General features: G+C 42.7%; 1 protein-coding gene across 1 annotated transcript in view; it reads left to right on the forward strand.

The window, feature by feature from the left end:
• Positions 1 to 7241: 7241 nt before the first annotated feature.
• ESAM (endothelial cell adhesion molecule) overlaps positions 7242 to 21129 on the forward strand; it is a 73863-nt gene continuing 59975 nt past the window's right edge. Inside the window, exon 1 of the mRNA XM_034421894.3 lies at positions 7242 to 7625. Within this exon, the coding sequence (XP_034277785.1) occupies positions 7583 to 7625 (43 nt within the window). The 5' untranslated portion in view covers positions 7242 to 7582. The remainder of the gene's footprint in view (positions 7626 to 21129) is intronic.

Genomic DNA, 21129 nt, shown 5'->3' on the forward strand with positions numbered 1-21129 from the left:
GATTTGGCAAAAGGAAAGAAAAGGAAGAGGGACTTGGTAACAGTGAGGATGGATGTATTATTGGAAAACATGAAAAACCAGCTTAGGGAGAAAATCTATGTGGTTGCTAAGAGACAACAACATGAACGCACAAAATCATTATTGATCAAGATTTGCAAGATTTTATTTATTAACCCACCAAAAAAAAAAAAAAAGCCCAGAGCATGAAGACCAACCACGCTGACTAGAATAAGTTGGAGTGAGTGGAATGGAGTTTTCTAAAAAAGGGCACAGTTGGTTAAACTTTGAACAACTGTCTGATGCTCCATTGCAACATTTTTGACAGATTTGGAAGTGATGTCTTTGTAGCAGATGTGTCAAAGCCCAGAAGCATCTTCAGAAGTAATGTAACAGGCAATGCTGTGTACAGTAAACTGGTATAATCCCTCCCACCATTTTTGAAAAAAAGGATACTGCCTCCATTTGTGGCAGTTGTGTTTTCCTGTGATTTCCGGGAAGCAGGAAGCTTCTGGCCCAAGGTTTGTGGCCGAGATCACCCCCAGGTATAGTAGGAAATCAGAATGTCCACGGAGATTCTCAAACATCCAGGCCATGGTTGTCCTGAAACTTATTTTCAAAAGCCAGCTGATCTTTCTTGTTTTTTTTTCTTTGTTCCAAAGGAAAAAAAAAACCCAAGAAAGTCCATTTTTGAATGTTCTTTGAAAAAAGAAGCTTTTTCAGGTGTTTTTTTTTATTATTATTTGATTTATATGCCGCCCTTCTCCGGAGACTCAGGGCGGCTTACAGTGCGTTAAGCAATAGACTTCATACTTTTGTATATTTATACAAAGTCAGCTTATTGCCCCCACAAACTGGGTCCTCATTTCACCTACCTTAGCAAGGATGGAAGGCTGAGTCAACCTTGAGCCTGGGGAGATTCGAACTTACAGTAATTGCAGACAGCTGGTGTTAATCACAATGCTATTAGTCTGCTGAGCCACCAGGCTCAGCACACCAGTTTTGACCAAATGGTGAGGAATAGAAGGATGGTATATTCCTGTGATAGTGAACCTATGGCACGCATGCCAAAGGTGGCACGCAGTGCCTATTGATGGCACGTGAGCCGTTGCCCCAGTTCAGCTCTGCTGCGCATGTGCACGAGCCTCTCGCCGGCCAGCTGGTCTTTGGGTCTCTGCTGCGCATGCACACAGGACGGGGAACATGCAGGGGGTACGCGCATGCATGGGGGCTCATGCAGGGGGCAGCGTGCACATGCACGGGGTGGGCCGCATGTGTGAGGCCTGCACAAACATTGCATTTTGGGGGTTTGGGCTCACGCTTTGGGTACTTGGTCCGGAAAAAGTTAGCCATCACTGGTATATTCACCGCCCTGAGTCCTTCGGGAGAAGGGCAGTATAAAAATTTAAATAATAATAATAATAATAATAATAATAATAATAATAATAATAATAATAATAATAATAATAATAATAATAATAATAATAATAATATTCTTTGCAGTCATTTGGTTGTTAGCACTTTGAAGGTTGGTCGTAGGAAATTGGGAGCTACAAAATAGTGGGCATCCATGACATGTCCTCTTCTCTCTCCTTTGATGTGACTAGTGGTCAGAAACCTACAAATGTTGCAAAAAATCCTATCAATAGTGCTTTTTTTGGTGTGCTTTCAAGTTTGTTGTCTCCAGGTGATTGCCTGAACTCTAGTTTTCTTGGCAAGGTTTTTCAGAAGTGGTTTGCTATTGTCTCCTTCCTAGGACTGAGAGAGAAGGACTGGCTAAAGGCCACTCAGCTAACTTTATGTCTCAGGCAGGACATACTCTTAGTTTCTAGCCTGGTCTTTTCTCCGATATACCAAACAGGTTCTGTTATAAAAAGCTGTAGAATTCAGAAATTCTATGGTACCCTTTTTCACAAGTAACAGTGAAAAGACATTTCAAAATTTTCTTGTAATTGTATTCATTTATTTATTGTACATGTTTTACTGTTGTTTTAATAATTTGCCTTGGACCATTATTAAACAAGTTGTTTTGTAAATGAGATGAGCAGTTTCCAAATTTTTATATATTTATATAAGTGCATTTGTGCATGTGTGTGTGTGTGTGTATATATATATATATATATATACACACACACACACACATATATATATCTATTTATATATCTATATACCGTACTTTTCAGAGTATAACACACTCCAGAGTATAAGATGCACCTTAGTTTTGGGGGAGGAAAATAAGAAAAAAAAATCTGCCTCTGCCTACCAGCATCCATCGGTATCAAGGGTGGATTCTAAATTTTTTTACTACCGGTTCTGTGGGCGTGACTTATTTTATGGGTGTGGCTTGATGGTCATGTGACAATTCTTTAGAATTTAGCAGAGGTACTGGTCTACCAGGCTTTTAACTGCTTGCAGAGCTGTACCGGTCTACCCATTTATTTTTGCAGGCACCGGTCTACTAATTTGTTTTTGGAGGCACTGGTCTACCCATTTATTTTTGCAGGCATTGGTCTACCCATTTATTTTTGCAGGCACCAGTCTACTCATTTGTTTTCTTTTAACACTGATCAGCTGTAGAACGGCCCTTTGAAGTCCCAAGGCAAGAGTTTAAACAGTTTTCTTCCCCTCTAGCCGATCAGCTGGGAATCGGGAGGAAGCAATAGATTGGGGGTGGGGCCAAATAAAAGGTAAAAATAATGCAGGGGGGCGGTGGGGGGCAGAACCGGCTCGGTGACGTCATATCGTCACCGCTACTGGCTCAGAGGAACCGGGAAGAACCCACCACTGATCGGTATTCATCTGGCTAGTATCCTGTCAGTGTGTGAAAGTTGAGGGCTGTTTGAAAACTAAAACAGTATTTGCTGTGTGAGCAACAAGAAAGGAGACAGCAAGGAGCCTGGGCGTGGCTTACAGTATCTCTGCAGCTCTGAGTCTGTGCTAAAGCTGCTCAAAACTGAAACTGAAACTCCTCTCCTCTGCTTGTGTTTTGCCTGCTTTTGGTATTGTATATTTTACTTCATGTGTTATATTATATATAAAGAGAAGTTATTGATTCAGTTACTTGTGTGTGCTTTCTGGATGTGATTGCTGCTGCAAACTCTGAGTCCTTGCAACAAATAGCAAACAGCCAGGTCAGCTTCAACACATTATTGCAGCCTGATTCAGCATGAGCAGCTGATTGGCAGGTGGATCAGCCCCCCCCCCCCGGAATACCCCCAATCAGCTGTTCCAGGCTGCTGGGATTGCCACAGACCATCATCGCCTCTGTGCCTCACATTTTTGGCTACATTCGGTGTATAAGATGCACCCAAATTTTCACCCTTTTGGTGGGGGGGGTGAGAAGTGTGTTTTATACTCCGAAAAATACAGTATATCTATATCTATATATAAATTTGGAGCTGGAAGAAACATTAGAAATGCTAATCTATTTTACACGCATAAACAAACCCACACATCTGTATATGTATATGTAATATGTATATGTATATCACTGCCCCACTGGCTGGGATATCTATCTATCTATCTGTCTGTCTGTCTGTCTGTCTGTCTGTCTGTCTGTCTGTTGTGACCTAGGCTTCCTGAGTTATTAAAACACATAAGTAGTCCCAAAAACCTCTTTTATTGCAACAGCTGTGTGAATTACGTTCATTCACAGCTGAGTCCCAATTAGTTGCAAAAAGTCCTTCTGGAGAAGTCCTTGGGAATAATCACCAACCTTTATCTCCCTTGATACTCTGCCAAAGATCTACTTGGCAAAGTCACACAAATCCCAGAATCAAACAGAGATGCCGACTGGCAACAGAATTAATAACGTTGCTTTCCTGCAAAGGGCCCATGTACCTTTGCTCCTCTTTTAAGCCTTATGGGAGGGGCCAATCATCTCCAGGCCTTACTCCTGAGTCATCCCTTTAGTTTTAACTGTTCTTGCCTTCTGGCAGTTCTGCGCATGTGTGCACTAGGAACAGGTTCCTCCTGTTCCTCTGCCTCTCTGATATCTGACTCTGGAGGCTCTGGAGTCTGCACATAACTCCCAGATGGCCCTGGCCCCATGTCTGCCTCCAATGCAGAGTCCTAATCCGGACCAGCCTCCTTACTGTCTGACTCCACTGCCAGCTCCGCAGGCTGCTGGTGGACCACAACACCATCCATCCATCCATCCATCCATCCATCCATCCATCCATCCATCCCATCCCATCCCATCCCATCCCATCCCATCCTATCCCATCCATTGGGGCAGTGATGCTATAATGCCCTTAAAAGAGAATGGTTTTGAAGCCCTGTATAAATCCCATCCTTTCAAGGGCATGCTAGCATTACTACCTCACTGGCTGGGTAACTTCTCTCTCTCTATAGAAAAAGTACCATTCCAGCTACCAAACCCATCCCCCACCACTCCCAAGAGAAAAGCTGCAAGTGACCTGGCTTGTTTGAAGGCAGTTTTTCTGCATGTGTGGAGCACAGCATGCTAACCAGAATACTGTAGAAGCTGCGAACACAGCATCAGCACCACAATTTCCCTTCTGAATCATGGTCTTCAAGATGGAGAACTCTTGACAGCGAGGATTGAAAATGACACATTATAGATTAATGAGAGCTGGGTCCCTGCAGTTCTAATCTGTCCATATTTGGAGATTTGGTTAAATCCTGATTTAAGAACATGTTAAATTTGTTACTCTGCTGTCCAAATCTGATTAGTCTGGAAGCTGGAAGCAGACATTGGCTGTTTTTATTCAGAGGTTAACTTCTGCCTCTACTACTTATCTCAGCAGAACAGTGAAAGGAGACTAAATCTGTTACTTTCTAAGTAGTAGGGAGGAGGGGAGTTAAATTAAGTCACATGAGGATTTCCACAGATATGCGCATCAAAAGAAACTCCCATTTTTGTTTTGTTTCTTCTTGTGGTTCATTTCTTGGTGGGTTTGTCATTACGTATTTCAAACAAATAGATGAGCTTTTCTAATGATTCTTCCAGGTGATTTGGACTACAAACCCCATCACCTAAGAACAACGAGCAGTTTGAGGCAATGTGCATTGGACTTTCCCAGGAGTGAAATTCACTTACCTTTCCCTATCAACTTGTAAATGTGAGGGTGGGCTCGTGCGCGCCTGCTCCACACATGCACAGAACTTTCTGCATATGCGCAGTGGGTAAAAAATGGGAAATGATGATGACCAGGCGGGTGGGCAGAGCCTCTCACCGCCAGCGCTACCGGATTGCACGATCTGGATAGATCCGGCTGAATTTCATCACTGGACTGTCCATAAGGAAAGAAGCTGTAAGACTTTGCCGATATTAATGGGCGCTGCAATTTGAAAAATTTGGAGAGGAGCTGGATGAACTTAGTCAGAATAATTTCAAAAATATAGTCTTTAAAATACAACCAATGGTGGTTATTATTATTATTTTTTTTACATAACCCAAGAGGCATTCTTGATACTAGAAAAAGGGGTAGAAAAATACCAGCTTGAGTTGTACCCCATGCAGGATTCTCAATACCTGGATTCACATAGATCAGGGGTCCCCAAACTTGGTAGCTTTAAGACTTGTGGACTTCAATTCCCAGAATTCTCCAGCCAGGATAGCTATGCTGGCTGGAGAATTCTGGGAGTTGAAGTCCACAAGTCTTAAAGTTGCCAAGTTTGAAGACCTCTGACATAGATAATGCAAAATTCTTATTGTTGAGCTCAACTCTAGGTGACCATGCGACAGATCCATGGATGATATATTTTGGAACCATTCTGAAGTAGCTGCCCTTTCTGCAAGGTGTTATTTATTTATGAGATTTACAAACTGTCCCAAGTTGTTACAGTTCTGAGTGGCTTATATGCAGTAATACAACAGAATAAAAAATTATGTCATCAAAAACCATCATTGAAAATAACCAAAACATTGCATAGGAATCTAACACCCTACTCTGATCCAAGCCTGGACAGAGGCAGATTTTAAGAATTCGTTTAAATAGGGGCATAGGAGCAAGCAGAGGTGGGTTTCAGCAGGTTCTGACTAGTTCTGGAGAACCGGTAGCGGAAATTTTGAGTAGTTCGGAGAACCAGTAGTAAAAATTCTGACTGGCTCCACCCCCATCTATTCTCTGCCTCCCAAGTCCCAGCTGATCGGGAGGGAATGGGGATTTTGCAGTAACCTTCCCCTGGAGTGGGGTGGGAATGGAGATTTTACAGTATCCTTCCCCTGCCACGCCCACCAAGCCATGTCACACCCATCAAGCCACCCCACAGAACCAGTAGTAAAAATTTTTTGAAACCCACCACTGGGGGCAAGGGAGGTCTATTTAAATGAACCCATGGGAGATGGGTGGCGTCTCAGAGGGCAAGAAATGCTGGTTGGTTGGTTTGCTTTCAAATCTTGCTGAGATTTTGCTGAATTAGGGTTTTTCTGGGTGCAAGGGGGGAGCCAATTACAAAATGAGTTTCAAAGTAGAAATAGCACTTAGACTTACATACCGTTTTTTACAGTGCTGTACAGCCCTCTCTAAACTGTTTACAGAGTCACCATATTGCCGCCTACAATTTGGCTCCTCATTTTACCCACCTTGGAAGGAGGGAAGACTGAGTCAACCTTGAACCGGTGAGACTCAAACTGCTGAACTGCTGGCAGCCGACAGTCAGTAGAATTAGCTGCAGTACTGCATTCTAACCACTGCACCACCGCGGCTCCTAAATAACTCTAAAGTGCAGATATTTTTTCCCCTATAGATCAATATTTCTCAACCTTGGCAACATTAAGACTTCAATTCCCACAATTCCCCAGCCAGGAATTCTGGGAATTGTAGTCCACCTGTCCACCTGACAAGTTTGAAAAATACTGAGCTACAACACTGCTTGTTTGTGGCTCAGTTGGTTGTATGACCCAACCAGCATGGTTTCTAAGCCATACGCTTACCCAAAGAATCCCACCAACTGTGCCTTAGCCATGAAACCATCGATCTCTCCTTTCTCTTCTTTGATGCATTTTTTGCTTATCCGTTTTTGTTTGTTTTCTCTGGCGGAAGAATTCTAATGAGCCACAAAGCTTTTTAACAGGTCTGTGTGTCTGTTCCAGTGTTGTTTCCCCTCTCTGGGCTTCATTGTCAGTGCCCAAGTCAGCTTGTCCTGCAGCAGAATTAGATGTTGTGTTGAGTTAAATCAGGGGTTTCTTGAAGACCTACGGACTTCAACTCCCAGGGGAATTCTGGGAGTTGAAGTCCAGAAGTCTTAATATTGCCAAGGCTGGACACCTCTGAGTTAGATGTTGAGTATAAATAGCCACATAAAATCAAAAGCAACCTCGCACTCCGGTCCTGCTTCATCCTCTTCCCCCCCCCCCATTCCATGCCCCCCCATTCCAAAATCTCTCTATTTTCACCTGTAGGCACGGCCCGCCCCTTTTCTACCTGATAGCTCCGCCCCTACTCCTCGCTCCGGGGCTCCTTCCCCTACGCCACCTGGACACGCCCCACCTGGAGAGCTCCTCCCCCTTCCTTCGCGCTCGCGGGCTCCGGCAGCTGCACCTGCTACTCCGGCTTTCTCCTCCGGGCGAACGGGACTAGCGCTGCGCCTCGGGTCTTCCTCCGGGGGAGCCGGCGCAATGGAACCGTTGGCGTTGACGCTCGGGATAGCGGCTCTGCTGGGTGAGTGAGGGGCTGCGAAGTTGGGGGAGCAGCCAGGGGGGCTTGTGATGGGGAGAAAAGCGCCGATCCTTTACCCGTCGCGGTTTGCGATCCTGAATATTCAGGCGAAGGAGGAGGAGGGCGGAGGGGGGGGTCTCTTGCGATGCTCGGAGGTTTCTCCCGCGGGAGTTTCTTGAGGTTACAAACTTTGCAGGTCGGCGCCTGTTGGGAGTAACCTGGGAGTAACCTAGGATCAGTCTGCAAAGACCCCAGTGGGGAGAGGAGGAGGCAGCTGGGAAGGGCAGACGCGGGAAATGCGCGGGTTTAGCCGCTGCCACTCAACAAGGGAGGGGTGATCGGATCAGGGCAATTTTAAGAGGAGGGGGCTGCTGGAAAAGGAGGGCCGGGAGGGGTGTTCACCTGGTTGATTGAGGAAAAGCCCCCCCCCCTCCTCCCGGAATGCCGGTTAGCGACTGTCAGCCCGGGCAAAGGACTCCGGATTAGCAACGCGTGAGAAGAAGCAGCTGGGTTTGCGCTGGGACGCTACCGCCAGTCCTTTTAAATTCCTAATTTAGGGGCGCAGCGTTTGGCTGCCTGAGGTGTGTGTATGTGTATGTCACTATAATATCACAGCGTCTGAGCCCCCCCTCCCCCTTCCCCCGATATGGGCAACATGGTTTTCAGAAGAAAGCTAACTTTGTGGACTATTCCTTCCTTAGGCTAATTTGGCAACTTGCTTTGGTGTCTGTGGAACCCAATTAGATCCCCCGTAGTCCCGCGTAGGTTCTCCGCCTTGCTTCGCTAGTGCTTTTTTTTTATTATTTTGCTTTTCATCAGCACCCGCGGAGTTATCGTAAGCGCATCAGCTAGGAATAGTCTTAACAAAAGAGTTGACAGTCACTGCTTTGCAAACATACCGTGCCTGGGGTAATAAGATCCTTAAGGAAGATGTCAACTTCTCTGGCACTTCTAGAGTTGGACCTCAGGGCAAGCGTGCAAGGCCATTCAGTTGGGGAGGGGGAGGGAAGGGCACCCACATTATCACCTAAAGCAGAACTCTTCAAACTTGGTAGCTTTAAGACTTGTGGACTTCGCATAGCTGGCTGGAGAATTCTGGGAGTTGAAGTCCACAAGTCTTAAAGCTGCCAAGTTTGAAGACCTCTGACCTAAAGCAACGGTGGTTGATTAATCAATGAGCTCTGTGAGTAGCCAAACCGATGGGAGCATTTCCATGATCTAAAGAGAATCTCATCCACTGATCTATTTCAGTAAACAGTTGACTAAATATACTCATAGTTACAGGTGCTAAATTTATTATTGTGTTCTTTAGAGATTTGTTTTTCCTTCTATAAAAAAATAGTGTTTCTTCTTTCCAGCAAAATGTAGGCCAATTTAAAGCATGTCGTTCATCAGCCTATTAAACCTGGGTTTTAAAATTATCCAACTGCCCTGCTGACTTAGATGATAATTCATCTGGAATGAAAGGCTGATTCCTAACTCTTTCTTTGCTTTTCCTCTCCTGCCTTATATTGAGAAACCACTAAAGACCATCTCCTGCATCATGGACTCTTTTTTGTGATGACCCCAGATTCTGCATAATAATGAAGAAGAATGTTTTTAATCTAGTTAGTTGCCTTTTAATAAGAAAAAAAAAACAACCACATGCATCCATTAGTAACAGACTTTTTGGATGGAAGGTCCCCAAAATTCCAGTCATTGTGGAGTTACTTCATTTTTTTCTTCTTTTAACAGAAATTTTCTTTGGTAGGGATTGTAGATGGAAGAAAGTGATGTCTACAAGTCATGTGGAAGGAAAGGTTGAGAACACAGTGATTGTGGTGGAAGTCAGCTGAGATCCTTGGAGACATTATACCAGGTTCTACAGATCCCATGAATTAATATGCTTGGTGATCTGCTAGGAAAGTATAATGTGATGACCAGTGTAATGTTTAAAATGTTGGACTTTGGAAACCTACTTTCAAGCCCTACCCCCCTGCCCACAACTACATTGTGGAGCGCTATTAGTAACTTTTGGACAGTCACTTTGTTTCGATCCAAGTTACCTAATCTATTTTGGGAATTAAAATTAGAGAAGAAACTCCAAGTCACCAAGTAGATTGCTTGGAGTTCTCAGAAGGATCGTGGAAAGTAAATGAATAGGTTCAGGACTATGCTGTATAGATTGGAAACATGCAGAAGAGGCCTTCAACCTGCAGTGGAGTCAATGGCTAAAATGACGATGATGACATGCAATACGTAATAAGGTTTGAGTCATCTGTGGATTCTATGGGTTAAGGTTTACCTATACACTTAGCTAGCACCTAAATCCTGGGAGAACAGGCACAGCTTCTAGTAGTGTTCTTCAGATAGATTGGCTGAAATGAGAGAGGACCTGCAGTTATAAGTACCATCAATTCCTTAGCAGCCCATTGTCCATGTGTCAGCTTACCTAATAGTAATAATAGTGCATGGGTCTGTCCTTTGATATCTTGGATCTCTTGGGAGTAGACATCAGACTCACCTGGGAGTTCACTCAAGCTTCAGTCACTGTGATGTACCCTAGTGGATTCTGCTGCCTTAGTGGATCCACCAGCATTTTATTTTGCTGAGACTGACATAAGGGAAGATAGATGAAGGGGGGAAAACCCCATTCTTCAGCAATAGAAATAAAAAAATATAACACCATGGTTGTCTGATCAGCCAGCACCGACTTCAGCAACTCCATGGTCAAAAAGAGGAATGCTATTTTCACCGCGGCTAAAATGTGAATCTCGTGTTTTGCCTTTCAGATGGCAAATTGGAGTTATGCATCCCTCTGAAGCAAGGAAGCACTTATTTTGAAGTAGCTTGCACTAGGTGTTATTCTAAGTTGTTCAAGGCACTCCCGTGCAATGAAGTAATTTAGAGTCCTTGTCCACCATTCCAGCTGGCTCAAAGCCAAGAGCTTTCCCCTACCTGTTGCTGGTGCAGCCTGCCTGTTTCCATCTTGGCCTTTTCTTCTTCTCTGCAGAGTCCTAATGCTAATAGTAGAAGCTTCTCATTCCTGTAATTTCTTCAGCATTCAGTTGAGTTTTCTATTCACTAAGCAGTGGGGCTGTGCACAGATCTGGAGTTGAAGGTCAAACATGATTAGGCACCTGCCTGAGTGAGTATAGAGACCCTGTTGGGAATATTTTATTTTATTTTTATTTTTATTTGATTTATATGCCGCCCTTCTCTGGAGACTCAGGGCGGCTTACAATGCATTCAGCAATAGCCTTCATACTTTTGTATATTTATACAAAGTCAGCTTATTGCCCCCACAAACTGGGTCCTCAATTTACCTACCTTAGAAAGGATGGAAGGCCGAGTCAACCTTGAGCCTGGTGAGATTCGAACTTACAGTAATTGCAGACAGTTGGTGTTAATCACAATGCTATCAGTCTGCTGAGCCACTAGGCCCATTTATTTTATTCATTAAAGTCTGCACTATCCATCCCACCTAACTGTCTTTTGTAGCAGCATGATAAAACCATATAAATATATGAATAAAAACATATCTTAAAACAGTTAAAAACAAAACTTACAGGTAACAATAAATCAGGTTCAAAACCTTCAACCCTCATCCTTGAGGGAAGAGGAGAGAACTCAGAAAAGCCACAGCTGCTTTAAGACATTCCAACAGGTGATACTTGCTCATCCAGATGTGCTCAGAGTCTCATTCTGCCCTTTGAATAGAGGAAGGATGTTGCAAACTGAACACAGATTTCCGGGAATTCTTTTTAACTCCTATTCCAGCATCAAAATTTTCAGTTTGGTGAGGATAGGGGGACAAGAAAAGAAATGTCCTCAACATTGAGGCAAACTCTTCTGAAAGTCATCATAGCTCTTGCTCCTCATTCAGATCCTTGGGTGATCATTTTCCTAACCTTCAGTTGGCAGGGCCAAGTGCTGAGAGATATGAGGGCTGTAGTCCAGAGTATCTGGACTACAGATACTGCTTTCTCCTGCGTTCAACTTTTTACAAGTTTCCTTGTTTCAGAGAGTGAAAACAGGGCACCCACTTTAAAACCGGCTTGGCTTTTTGCCTTTGTGAACCAGGACTCTTTCCTGCTCCTTTGTTTGTTTGTTCTATTAGAACTTGGACTGTAAACTCTTCATTCCGGCACAACTGATAATCTCTGTCAAACATTGTTCAAATGCCAGAAATCCTCGAGTCAAAAGTATCATGAAAATTTTCTGTGAAACCAGGGATCTCTTCTTAAACAAGATATTCCTGTAGTCAGATTTAGGACTAACAATTGGCCCAGCAGTCCTGGTTGTCTGAGAAAAGCCAATGACTGGGAAGAGATGATGGTTTTCATAGCTTGTGCATAATGATGAGAATAGAAAGAGTTGGATTTGACGCACTGCATGGCCCTGGAGTTTGACAAGTTCTGGACTCATTTGGTGTGTCAGGGATGCTCTTACAAGTCCCTGCTTTCTAGCATTGTATTATTATTTTTGGAAACAAAAATACAATATTTAGAAAATAAAATTGTGACAATTGATGATTACCTAAGGCAGAGGTCTTCAAACTTGGCAGCTTTAAGACTTCTGGACTTTAATTCTCAGAATTCTCCAACCAGAATTCTGAGAGTTGAAGTCCACAAGTCTTAAAGCTGCCAAGTTTGAAGACCTCTGACCTAAGGAGGTCTCCATAGGGATGTGGGTCACACACCAAGGACCCTGATCTATGTCTATCAGTGTAGCTTTAGAAGAGAAAGCCTCTTGATGTGCCCTACAAAGGTCAGAAGCTCTAGGAGAAACAGAATTCAAACCAAGATTATCTCCGTTCCCTGTTTTCCCTGGTTGATTTTGCATTGTTGATGGTGAGGGTTTTGTAGAACAGCAAAGCCTGGTAAAATAAAATAGCATCCCTTTTTTAAAAAGAGTCTACAACACTGTTGAATTGGAAGAAAAGAAATTCTTTCAGGTGAGAGTTCATTTTTACTGTTTATATCCAAATAATCTCTCTGAGACTTTAGACTGGAAAAGACCAAAGTTGCGTGTTGTTGGTTTTTTTTTTTTTTATCTCACCGGAGTCAATATGTTTAACTAGACCACAGGGTCTCAACTCAGTCTCCAGTGTGAGAATTCAACTTGGCCCCCACAGAGGCCACCTCTGTACCGAATTATAATTTCCAACATGCTAGAGCGCTAATCCTAACCTGTTTGCTGCTAATATTTTCTCACTTGTCTTTCTGAATCAGTCTGTGATGCATTGATGAAGGGAAATGTGAAAAGTGAGATGGACTTGCATCTAAGGCTTCAACTTATAAAAAGCAGGCCTAGAGTTTGACAAAAGGTCTGTTAAGATCTGAAGGAGGATGACCAGTACGGAAAAGTTGACTTAATGGACAGGGGATTATTTGAGTCCCAGAACTCTGTTCTCATCAATATTAAATCTAGAAGGATTTTGGGCAAGTTCCTAAGTAATTTGAATGAAGTCATCTGCCTTTGCTTGCTGCTGTAATATTCTAACATCTTTACTTCTCTCTCTTCCCACTCCTGAAGCCCTACGTGATCAAGGATATTACAAGTCAGAGTTCTGAGAGTTCTGAGTCTAACTGCTTCCCTGTAAAGGAAGTCCATCTTTTGTGATAGCTTTTGAAAGGAAATGAATGCAATGACGCTCAGACATGAGGCTGGGAACATGTTCTGTTTCTCCCATGAGAATAGATCGGGTGGGCCCATGTTTTCACTTCTAGCTTGCATACTCAGGATCCTACGGTAATATTCTTAACTGGGCAGAAGGAAGAACAAGGAGCAGCATCAAGAAAATATAATTGACAAGTGATAAATACAGTTGCGTATTAGATTTCTTTGTAAAAAAACGAAGTTCTTGACAAAATGGGCATTGCACTAACTATCGTTAATAAAATAACCAAAATTGTATAATGATAATTTTCTGATCCAGAAGGTGTATTCTTTTTCTCATTTCATGTGTATCTAAAAGAACAATTAATGCTAATAAGCTGCTTGTGAAGAGGGGAGAGGAGAAACAAGGGTCTCCCAGTACTCTTAAAAATGAAAAAAGGACATAAAGGGAAGAGTCGGACCACAACAGAAACAGTCTATAAAGTCTTAAAAGATAAAGTTAAAGGTTCCCCTCGCACATATGCGCTAGTCGTTCCTGACTCTAGGGGGCGGTGCTCATCTTAGTTTCAAAGCCGAAGAGCCAGCGCTGTCTGAAAACGTCTCCGTGGTCATGTGGCTGGCATGACTAAATGCCAAAGGTGTACAGAACACTATTACCTTCCCAGCAAAGGTGGTCCCTATTTTTCTACTTGCATTTTTTACGTGCTTTCGAACTGCTAGGTTGACAGAAGCTGGGACAAGTAATGGGAGCTCACCCTGTTACGCGGCACTAGGGATTCAAACCGCTGAACTGCATGGAAAACAAGCATTTCTATGTATTTATTTATTGTGTTAAAGTCTTAACACAATAAATAAATACATGGAAGTGCTTCATTGGCTTCTTTTATTCTGAGAATGAAATTTGAAGTGTCTTCTTAGCCACTGGTCTGGGTGAAACTATTCCATCTCACTTCTGTTCTACTTTCAGAACCCAGACTATTTTCTGGGAATGCAAAATATTCCACCTGCCACATGGAAAGTGTCAACTCAGAATAAAATATTTTGGTTCTAAAAGACTCAGGTGCAGGTTGCAGCCTTACAAGGTAGAGCAGATGGGGAAAACAACCAGGTTGAGGGGTCTTTGGGACTCTCTGAACTTGGTTGGTTTCTTGCTGACATTTCATTAGATAACTAGTTAGGTGCTACATAGTAATAAGGTTACCTAGTTTGGTAATGAAATGTCGGCAAGAAAACAGCCAACCTGGTGGCGCAGCAGACTAATAGCCTGTTATTATCATTCAGCTGCCTGCAATTACTGCTAGTTCGAATCTCCCCAGGCTCAAGGTTGACTCAGCCTTCCATCCTTTCTAAGGTAGGTAAATTGAGGACTCAGTTTGTGGGGGCAATAAGTTGACTTTGTATAAATATACAAAAGGATGAAGGCTATTGCTGAGCACATTGTAAGCCGCCCTGAGTCTCCGGAGAAGGGCGGCATATAAATCAAATTTAAAAAAAAAAAAACCTCAGAGACCCCCAAAGACCCCTCATTTTAACCCTGAGCTGCACATATTATCATTTTTACAACCAGATGAGATAATCCTACTTTGTTGTAAGGTTATATTAATGGAATCTTGTAAGTCTGAAAGTACTTTACACCCCCATCTCATTTATAGCCCAAAAACTAGAGAGGGTCTCTTTTTCTGAGTCTCTTGCCCCATCCAAATTCCTTTCTATGGGCTAAGTCACCTTTTATCTGACTGTTCCTTTGTTTGTGGCCATTTGCCCCATCTCATTCCCATATATCATTTCATCATGTAACTCTGCAATGGAAGAAGGAAAAGCTTCCGATAGCTGCTATCCAAAACCATCATCGAATCAGCTTCAGAACTGCATGGGAACCTATCTGAGCCCTTGAAGATCATCTGATGCCTGCTTGCCCTTCAATCATTTAGGTCCCAATTAATGCTTGCTGCAATGGTAATATTTTGTGCCACACTAATCAAGAGGATGAGTTCACGTACCCAATAAACTATAATATGGGATTTGGTTGTTATAGAAATCATGTTCCCACTTGGTTGATGGTTTAGTGTGATGTATGAACCCACGATGATTAACTCAGCAAACCAAAGGTTAATGTAATGAGTGAAATCAGCTAGTGTCGGACATCATCCCGGGTCCCTTTGAAGTCAAAGATGAAAATCAGATACTAGGTATGGAGGAGGTTGACTTGTTTGGAATTGCCCCTCTGATTTGCATTGTTTTGCATGCTCAATTTTGATTGGCCACAACGCAGGTGATCTTGTCTAGGTGCTTTGCTGATCCCAAAGTTTTGCTCTCTTGAAGATGAGAAGGATGGACCTGAAATCTTCGTTATGGAAAACAAAGATGGTCCATGTTAACAAAATTTTAGGAGCAGCTAATCATCTAGACTGCTTTGTGCTCCTCTACTCTTGTATAGATTTTGGCCCTTCAGTGCATCTGGAGAGAAAGATTGGCTATTAACCAAAGAGGAAAGAAATGGAGGTCTTTCCAATATTCTTGTGAGCCAGCTTATTATATCATATTAAAGGAAATGTGTCTCCCTTTTGGCATAGTGAGAGTTAAAAGCCTTGTTCTGGGTATGAACGGAGAAGTCACTTTTTTTTTTTTTTTTTAATTCTCTTGAGTTTTAAAAGTTCCTCCTGCCCTGGGGTCGTGAGAAATATAACAAGGGACTTTCTCAACAAGCATTCTGCTTAAGGCCAACTCATATCTGTTAATTTTATAAATAGTCACTACTCACAAACAAATGTCCTGCTTATGTTCTCCCCATTCACCCACTTTGTATTGAAGCAAAATAGGAAATTCCTATTTTGGCCTAGGAGAACTAATAAGAGATTTATCAGCTTAGAAGGATGGGGAGAAAAAGTGAGTTATAATTTGCTGCTTGGATGGCTTCTTACCCTGACCAGTGAAATTTGCAACTTATTAATGTTCGTGTACCAGCAGAAATCCATCAAGTGGATGTCATAGCCCGGGGGGGGGGAGCCCGCAGGACTCTCGCTTTAATTTTGTCTTGGTTTCATATTGTATAAGCATCTTACTTTCACAGAGTGAGAGCACCAAATGAAATCCATCTTCATCCTTTAATTCCAAAAACGTTTAATAGCTTAGGGTGGGGGGAAGGGACATCTGATTGGAGACCTATGCTCAGGAATTACGTGAAATGCCCCAACTCCTATTCTTGAGATTTGTGTTTTAGATTTTCATATGTTTAAATGATTAATGTCTGGTGGCTGCTGTTGTTTAATTATCTTTAAAAAAAAAAAAGATCATGGAAGCTTTAAAAAGTTCTTGCACAATGGGCTTTGATTCCTGCTGATGTTTCTGTCTTTTTTTTCTTCCTCCCCGTCTTTTTTTTTTAATTTACTAATTTCATTTTTTTGAGAACTAGATGTTTTTCCCCCTATAAACTAAAGTGTGAAAGGCAGTGTATATATTTTAAAATAAAAGGAATGTGTAGGAGAAGAGAGAATAGTGAAGAATCCCATTTGATTATTAGCTTGGTCTATTTTCTTCTTACATTAGTGGGAGTGGGAGGTGGAATTCAACGTATCTTTCCCATAAGCTTTTTTTTTTAAGGGTTCAGGGGAGACCCAACACATGCAATTGATGTGTGAACTAGGCCTCCTGTATCTAAGGAGGGGTCCTTAAATTGCTCCTGTCTTCCAAGTTGTATGAAAGGATAAGAAGTTGTTTATTTAGTACATTACTATTCCAGGGTTGGATCTAGTTGGTATGTAGATGGAGATTGGGAAGAAATCCCAGGGCATAGCCTAGAATGAGAAGTTTGAAAAGCTTCTTTTCAAAGAAGTTTGAAAAGGAGAAATTTTCTGACCGTTTGAACAACTAATCAGTGGATTAATTGCTGCCTCCAGAAGTTGTGGGTGCTCCAACTTTGGAGATTTTTAAGAAGAGAATGGACAACCATTTGTCTGGAATGGTATAAGCTTTCCTGCTAAACAGGGAGTTGGACTAGAAGACCTCCAAAGTCCCTTCCAACTCTGTCAGTCTGTTATCCTGGGAGAAATCAAGGATTAATCACTTCTGGATAATTGACAGGAAGCTGATCTCAACTAAAGGGAGGCTTTGCATTTTTCAACCTTTCCTCCAGGAGCTCAAGGGGAACATTCCTTAACCTCCTCTTGATTTTGTTCTTACAACACATTCTTGTTTCTTACAAGAAGGTTCTCTAGGAGGAAGGTGAGGGATAGCAGCCGGCTGCATACTATAACTCCCAATTCTAATTCAGCATCCTGCCAATGAGATGCATGTTCCTCTCTAGTGCCTGGATCAAGGTCAAGGAGATGAGAAGTGCTGTGACTGATCAGGTGAAGTTTTTTGCCCAAGGGATGCCCACAGGAACTGCTCCAGGGCATGGGTACTGAATTAGCATTTGGAGACATTGTATGTGTTTGAGTGTTGATGATGCATAATTGACAAAGCTGCCTTTGATTTTGAAAGTGTCCTTGTACTTCTCCCATTGCCTTTGTCCTATGGAGCAAAGACTGAAGATTTTGTGCCCGGGATTTATCCAGGATTTTTAACTGGGGTGGAACAAGAAGGAATGAAAGCTTATTCTAAATATACTGTACATGATGTATCAAATCTCTGTAAACGGGAATTCATCTCCTGATGGGCAAAGGACTGCACAGATCTCCTTTCAGTTTTTTAATTAGATTTTCTAACTACATTCCTGATTATTTAGTGTTTCCAAGCAGCCCCAAGCAGCCAAATTGCATCATAAAACACCGCTGAACATTTAAAAACAAGAAAATATTAAACAAAAATGAGATTCAATAAATAGACGGGAAGAAAAGCTTCCAGTGTGTCAGCAACAACAAGAATTCAGCATGCCTCTGAAATTAGCCAAGAAAAGGACCAGAGAAAAAATTGGTTCACAGGTGGCCCATCAGAATTCAGAGCTAGAACATAAAATGGTCCTATGCACTTGGAGGATGTGTCATAACTTCATTTATTTGCACAGATACAATACATGTATTTCTATGTTGGGTTGCCAAGATTGTGCCCAAATCCCTAATCCTAGGTAGCAGCTTTTTTAGTGGCAGAGATACTAAATTATTATCAAAGGATAATTCTGTGATTGTTAATGTGATGCAATCTGGCATTTCTTCAGGGGCATATTTGCTGGAGCGTGGTAATGCAATTAAAAACAATATGTGCTCTTGGGCTAGAAAAGGTGCTGCATCTCTGCTTTAGAACCTCCAGCACTAAAAAAGAAACCAGGTGTGACTTTGGAAATGGAAGGCACTCGCTTCATGTTTGATTGCCACCACACCTGGTAATTAGGTGTTTTCCAGGATCTGGTTCCCCCTGAAATGGATGTGTCAGACAGGTTGTTAAAAGCAGGCAGCTCTTAATTCTGAATGCTTGCCCTGCCTTTAAATGAGATAAAAACTGCAAAATAACGGCATGTACCTGTTCAGGTGACAAATGGCCAGAACTGAACAGAGACTTCTATCTACATGAGGTGCTTATAGCCACACATCTGGATGCAACTGGGCTGTGCAGTGAAAGAGACCCTGGTAACATGCCGTGGGTTTCCTTTAAGGCTCAGTGGAAGGAGGACCATTTTTCTTGGATCACATTTAGACACTGAGACGTTGAGTAAGCTGCTTCCCTAAATAGGGGATAAAGCCCTCCAACTATTCAAGGACTGGACATCAAAACATGCGTATAAATTGTTTCCCTTCTTGGGTGCATCTCTCCGCCTTCTCCTGGCCACCAGCTAACCTTACACTTTTCAACCTCTGCAACTTTAAGATGTGTGGACTTCAACTCCCAGAATTCGTCAGTGCTGGCTGGGGAATTCTGTGAATTGAAGTCCACATAGCTTACATTAATGACCTAACAGGGTCAGTGCAATACAGGGCTGAAAGTCTGTCTGCTGCTTTCGATTTTCTTTGCTTTCTAGAAAAAGCAGAATAGCCTTATTATCTGTGATCAGGATGAGATGGGGATGACTGCATTCTCTTGATCCTGAAAATCTCGTGCATAGCTCCGTTGTCCCAGAAAATGGCTAGGACAATCAGGCTTAAGATTCAAGAGGCTAGATTCAGGTAGCAGGTTAGACAAATCATTTTGAAAGTCAAAGTCAGTCATCCTTGGATCAGATTAATGGGGAATGATGGCAAAAGCAGGTTGGTTGCTGGTGGTCTTCAGATGGAAGCTGGACATTCATTCAGAGTGCCCTACTTTGGCCTCTTTGCCTACAGTTTGTTTCTATGAACTCCTGATTATTGCAAAATTATTGCGAAGTTCAGAAATCTGGAAGAAGAACATACGGATTTTGTGCTTAGAAACTACAGTAAACACAACTAGAGTGAGGTTTGTTTTTATTAGCAATATGTCTCCCTCGGCTTTTCATTGACTCATGAGTATACCTTGTACATTCTAGAGTCGGGATCTGCAACCTTGGCAACTTTAAGCCTGGCGGACTTCAACTCCCAGAATTCCCCAGCCAGCAAAGTTTTAAGCCTGGCGGATTTCAACCTCAAGCTGAAGTCCTCCAGGCTTAGAGTTGCCAAGGTTGGAGACCCCTGCTCTAGAGTTAGAAACTCAAGTGTTCCTAATACAAAGAAAGTTTGGTGTGTGACATTTAAAAGCTTTGTCTGAAATATTTGGAGCTAGATTCTAATAATTTGGGTGAAATCTAAGCTCCTTCGGCCCAGCTGAGTCTTCGGCACTGAGGCTAAACTGCACTGTCACCTTTGTAGATGACAGCTTTGCAAATCCTGGTTCCCTCTGCAGGCTGGATTCAATGACCTAAATCCAGGGATTGTATTCCATTCTCCACCCCCCCAACAACTACATACAATAACAGGTTTGATTTGTTCAGCAAGATTAAATTTTAGTCTCTTGTGGGATTTGCTCGCTACCACTTCTGACAGGATTTCATAAAGCATCGTTCACCTTTCCTGTAGTAGAGATACTGCAGGGGTCGGCTTCAAAAATTTTAGCAAAGGGTTCTCTGCCCGGTTGCTGGGTGGGCATGGCCATGGTGGGCGTGGCCTAGTCGGCCTCCTGCACCACAGGGGAGGGCATTTTTGCCCTCCCCGGGCTCTGGAGGCTTTTTTTGAGCCTCCGGGAGGGCGAAAATGGCCTCCCCAGACTCTGGAGGCCCTCTGGAGGTTGGAAATGGGACCATTTCCGGCTTTCCCGAATTTCCGGTAGGCCTGTTTTTCACTCTCCCCAAACCTCCACGCATGCCATGCACTTACGTGCATCCAAAACAGGCCGCGTGGGGACTCCTGGGACGGGAGAGGTGGAGTGGGCTGGCCAGCCAGGAGTGGGATTTGGGGGTTCTCCAAACTGCACAGAATCTTAGCTAGAGGTTCTCCCAAACCCCTGCGAACCCCCAGCAGCCCACCCCTGATTTTACTGCATGTTAATGGGTAGGATAGACTTAACTTTTCCCCTTTTTCAAAACTCTTGGTTCCTTTCTCTGACCTGATACCCCCATTATAATTGCATTTTGGAAAATAAGATAAGGAGGTGAATCAGTCCTACCAGAAGTAAATACCACTTATCTTCACAAAAAAATAATATTCTGCTAAAATTCAGGATTTTTTTCTAGAGAAGAAGTATTTGTATCTTGCTCCAATAATCCTCTGACTCTTCTAGGGAATGTTGTTTACGGTCTCTTGTCTTTCCCACTATGCTGGCTTCTTTACCCATCTTCTGCTATGCCTTATGAGAGCTTTCATGCCTTGGCATAGGGTAAAGACTTAATGGCTTTTAAACAGTTAGGTGGCTAATGCCTTAATTGGCTATAAAAATTAATCTTCTGTGGACGGGTTTATATAAAAACATGGCATGTGTCCAAGACAACAGAGCAATAAACATAAGATGGTGCCATAACAAGCTG

This window comes from Pantherophis guttatus, chromosome 9 (assembly GCF_059756535.1).
Source record: "Pantherophis guttatus breed Tessera chromosome 9, ASM5975653v1, whole genome shotgun sequence".
NCBI classification, from domain to species: Eukaryota; Metazoa; Chordata; class Lepidosauria; order Squamata; family Colubridae; genus Pantherophis; species Pantherophis guttatus.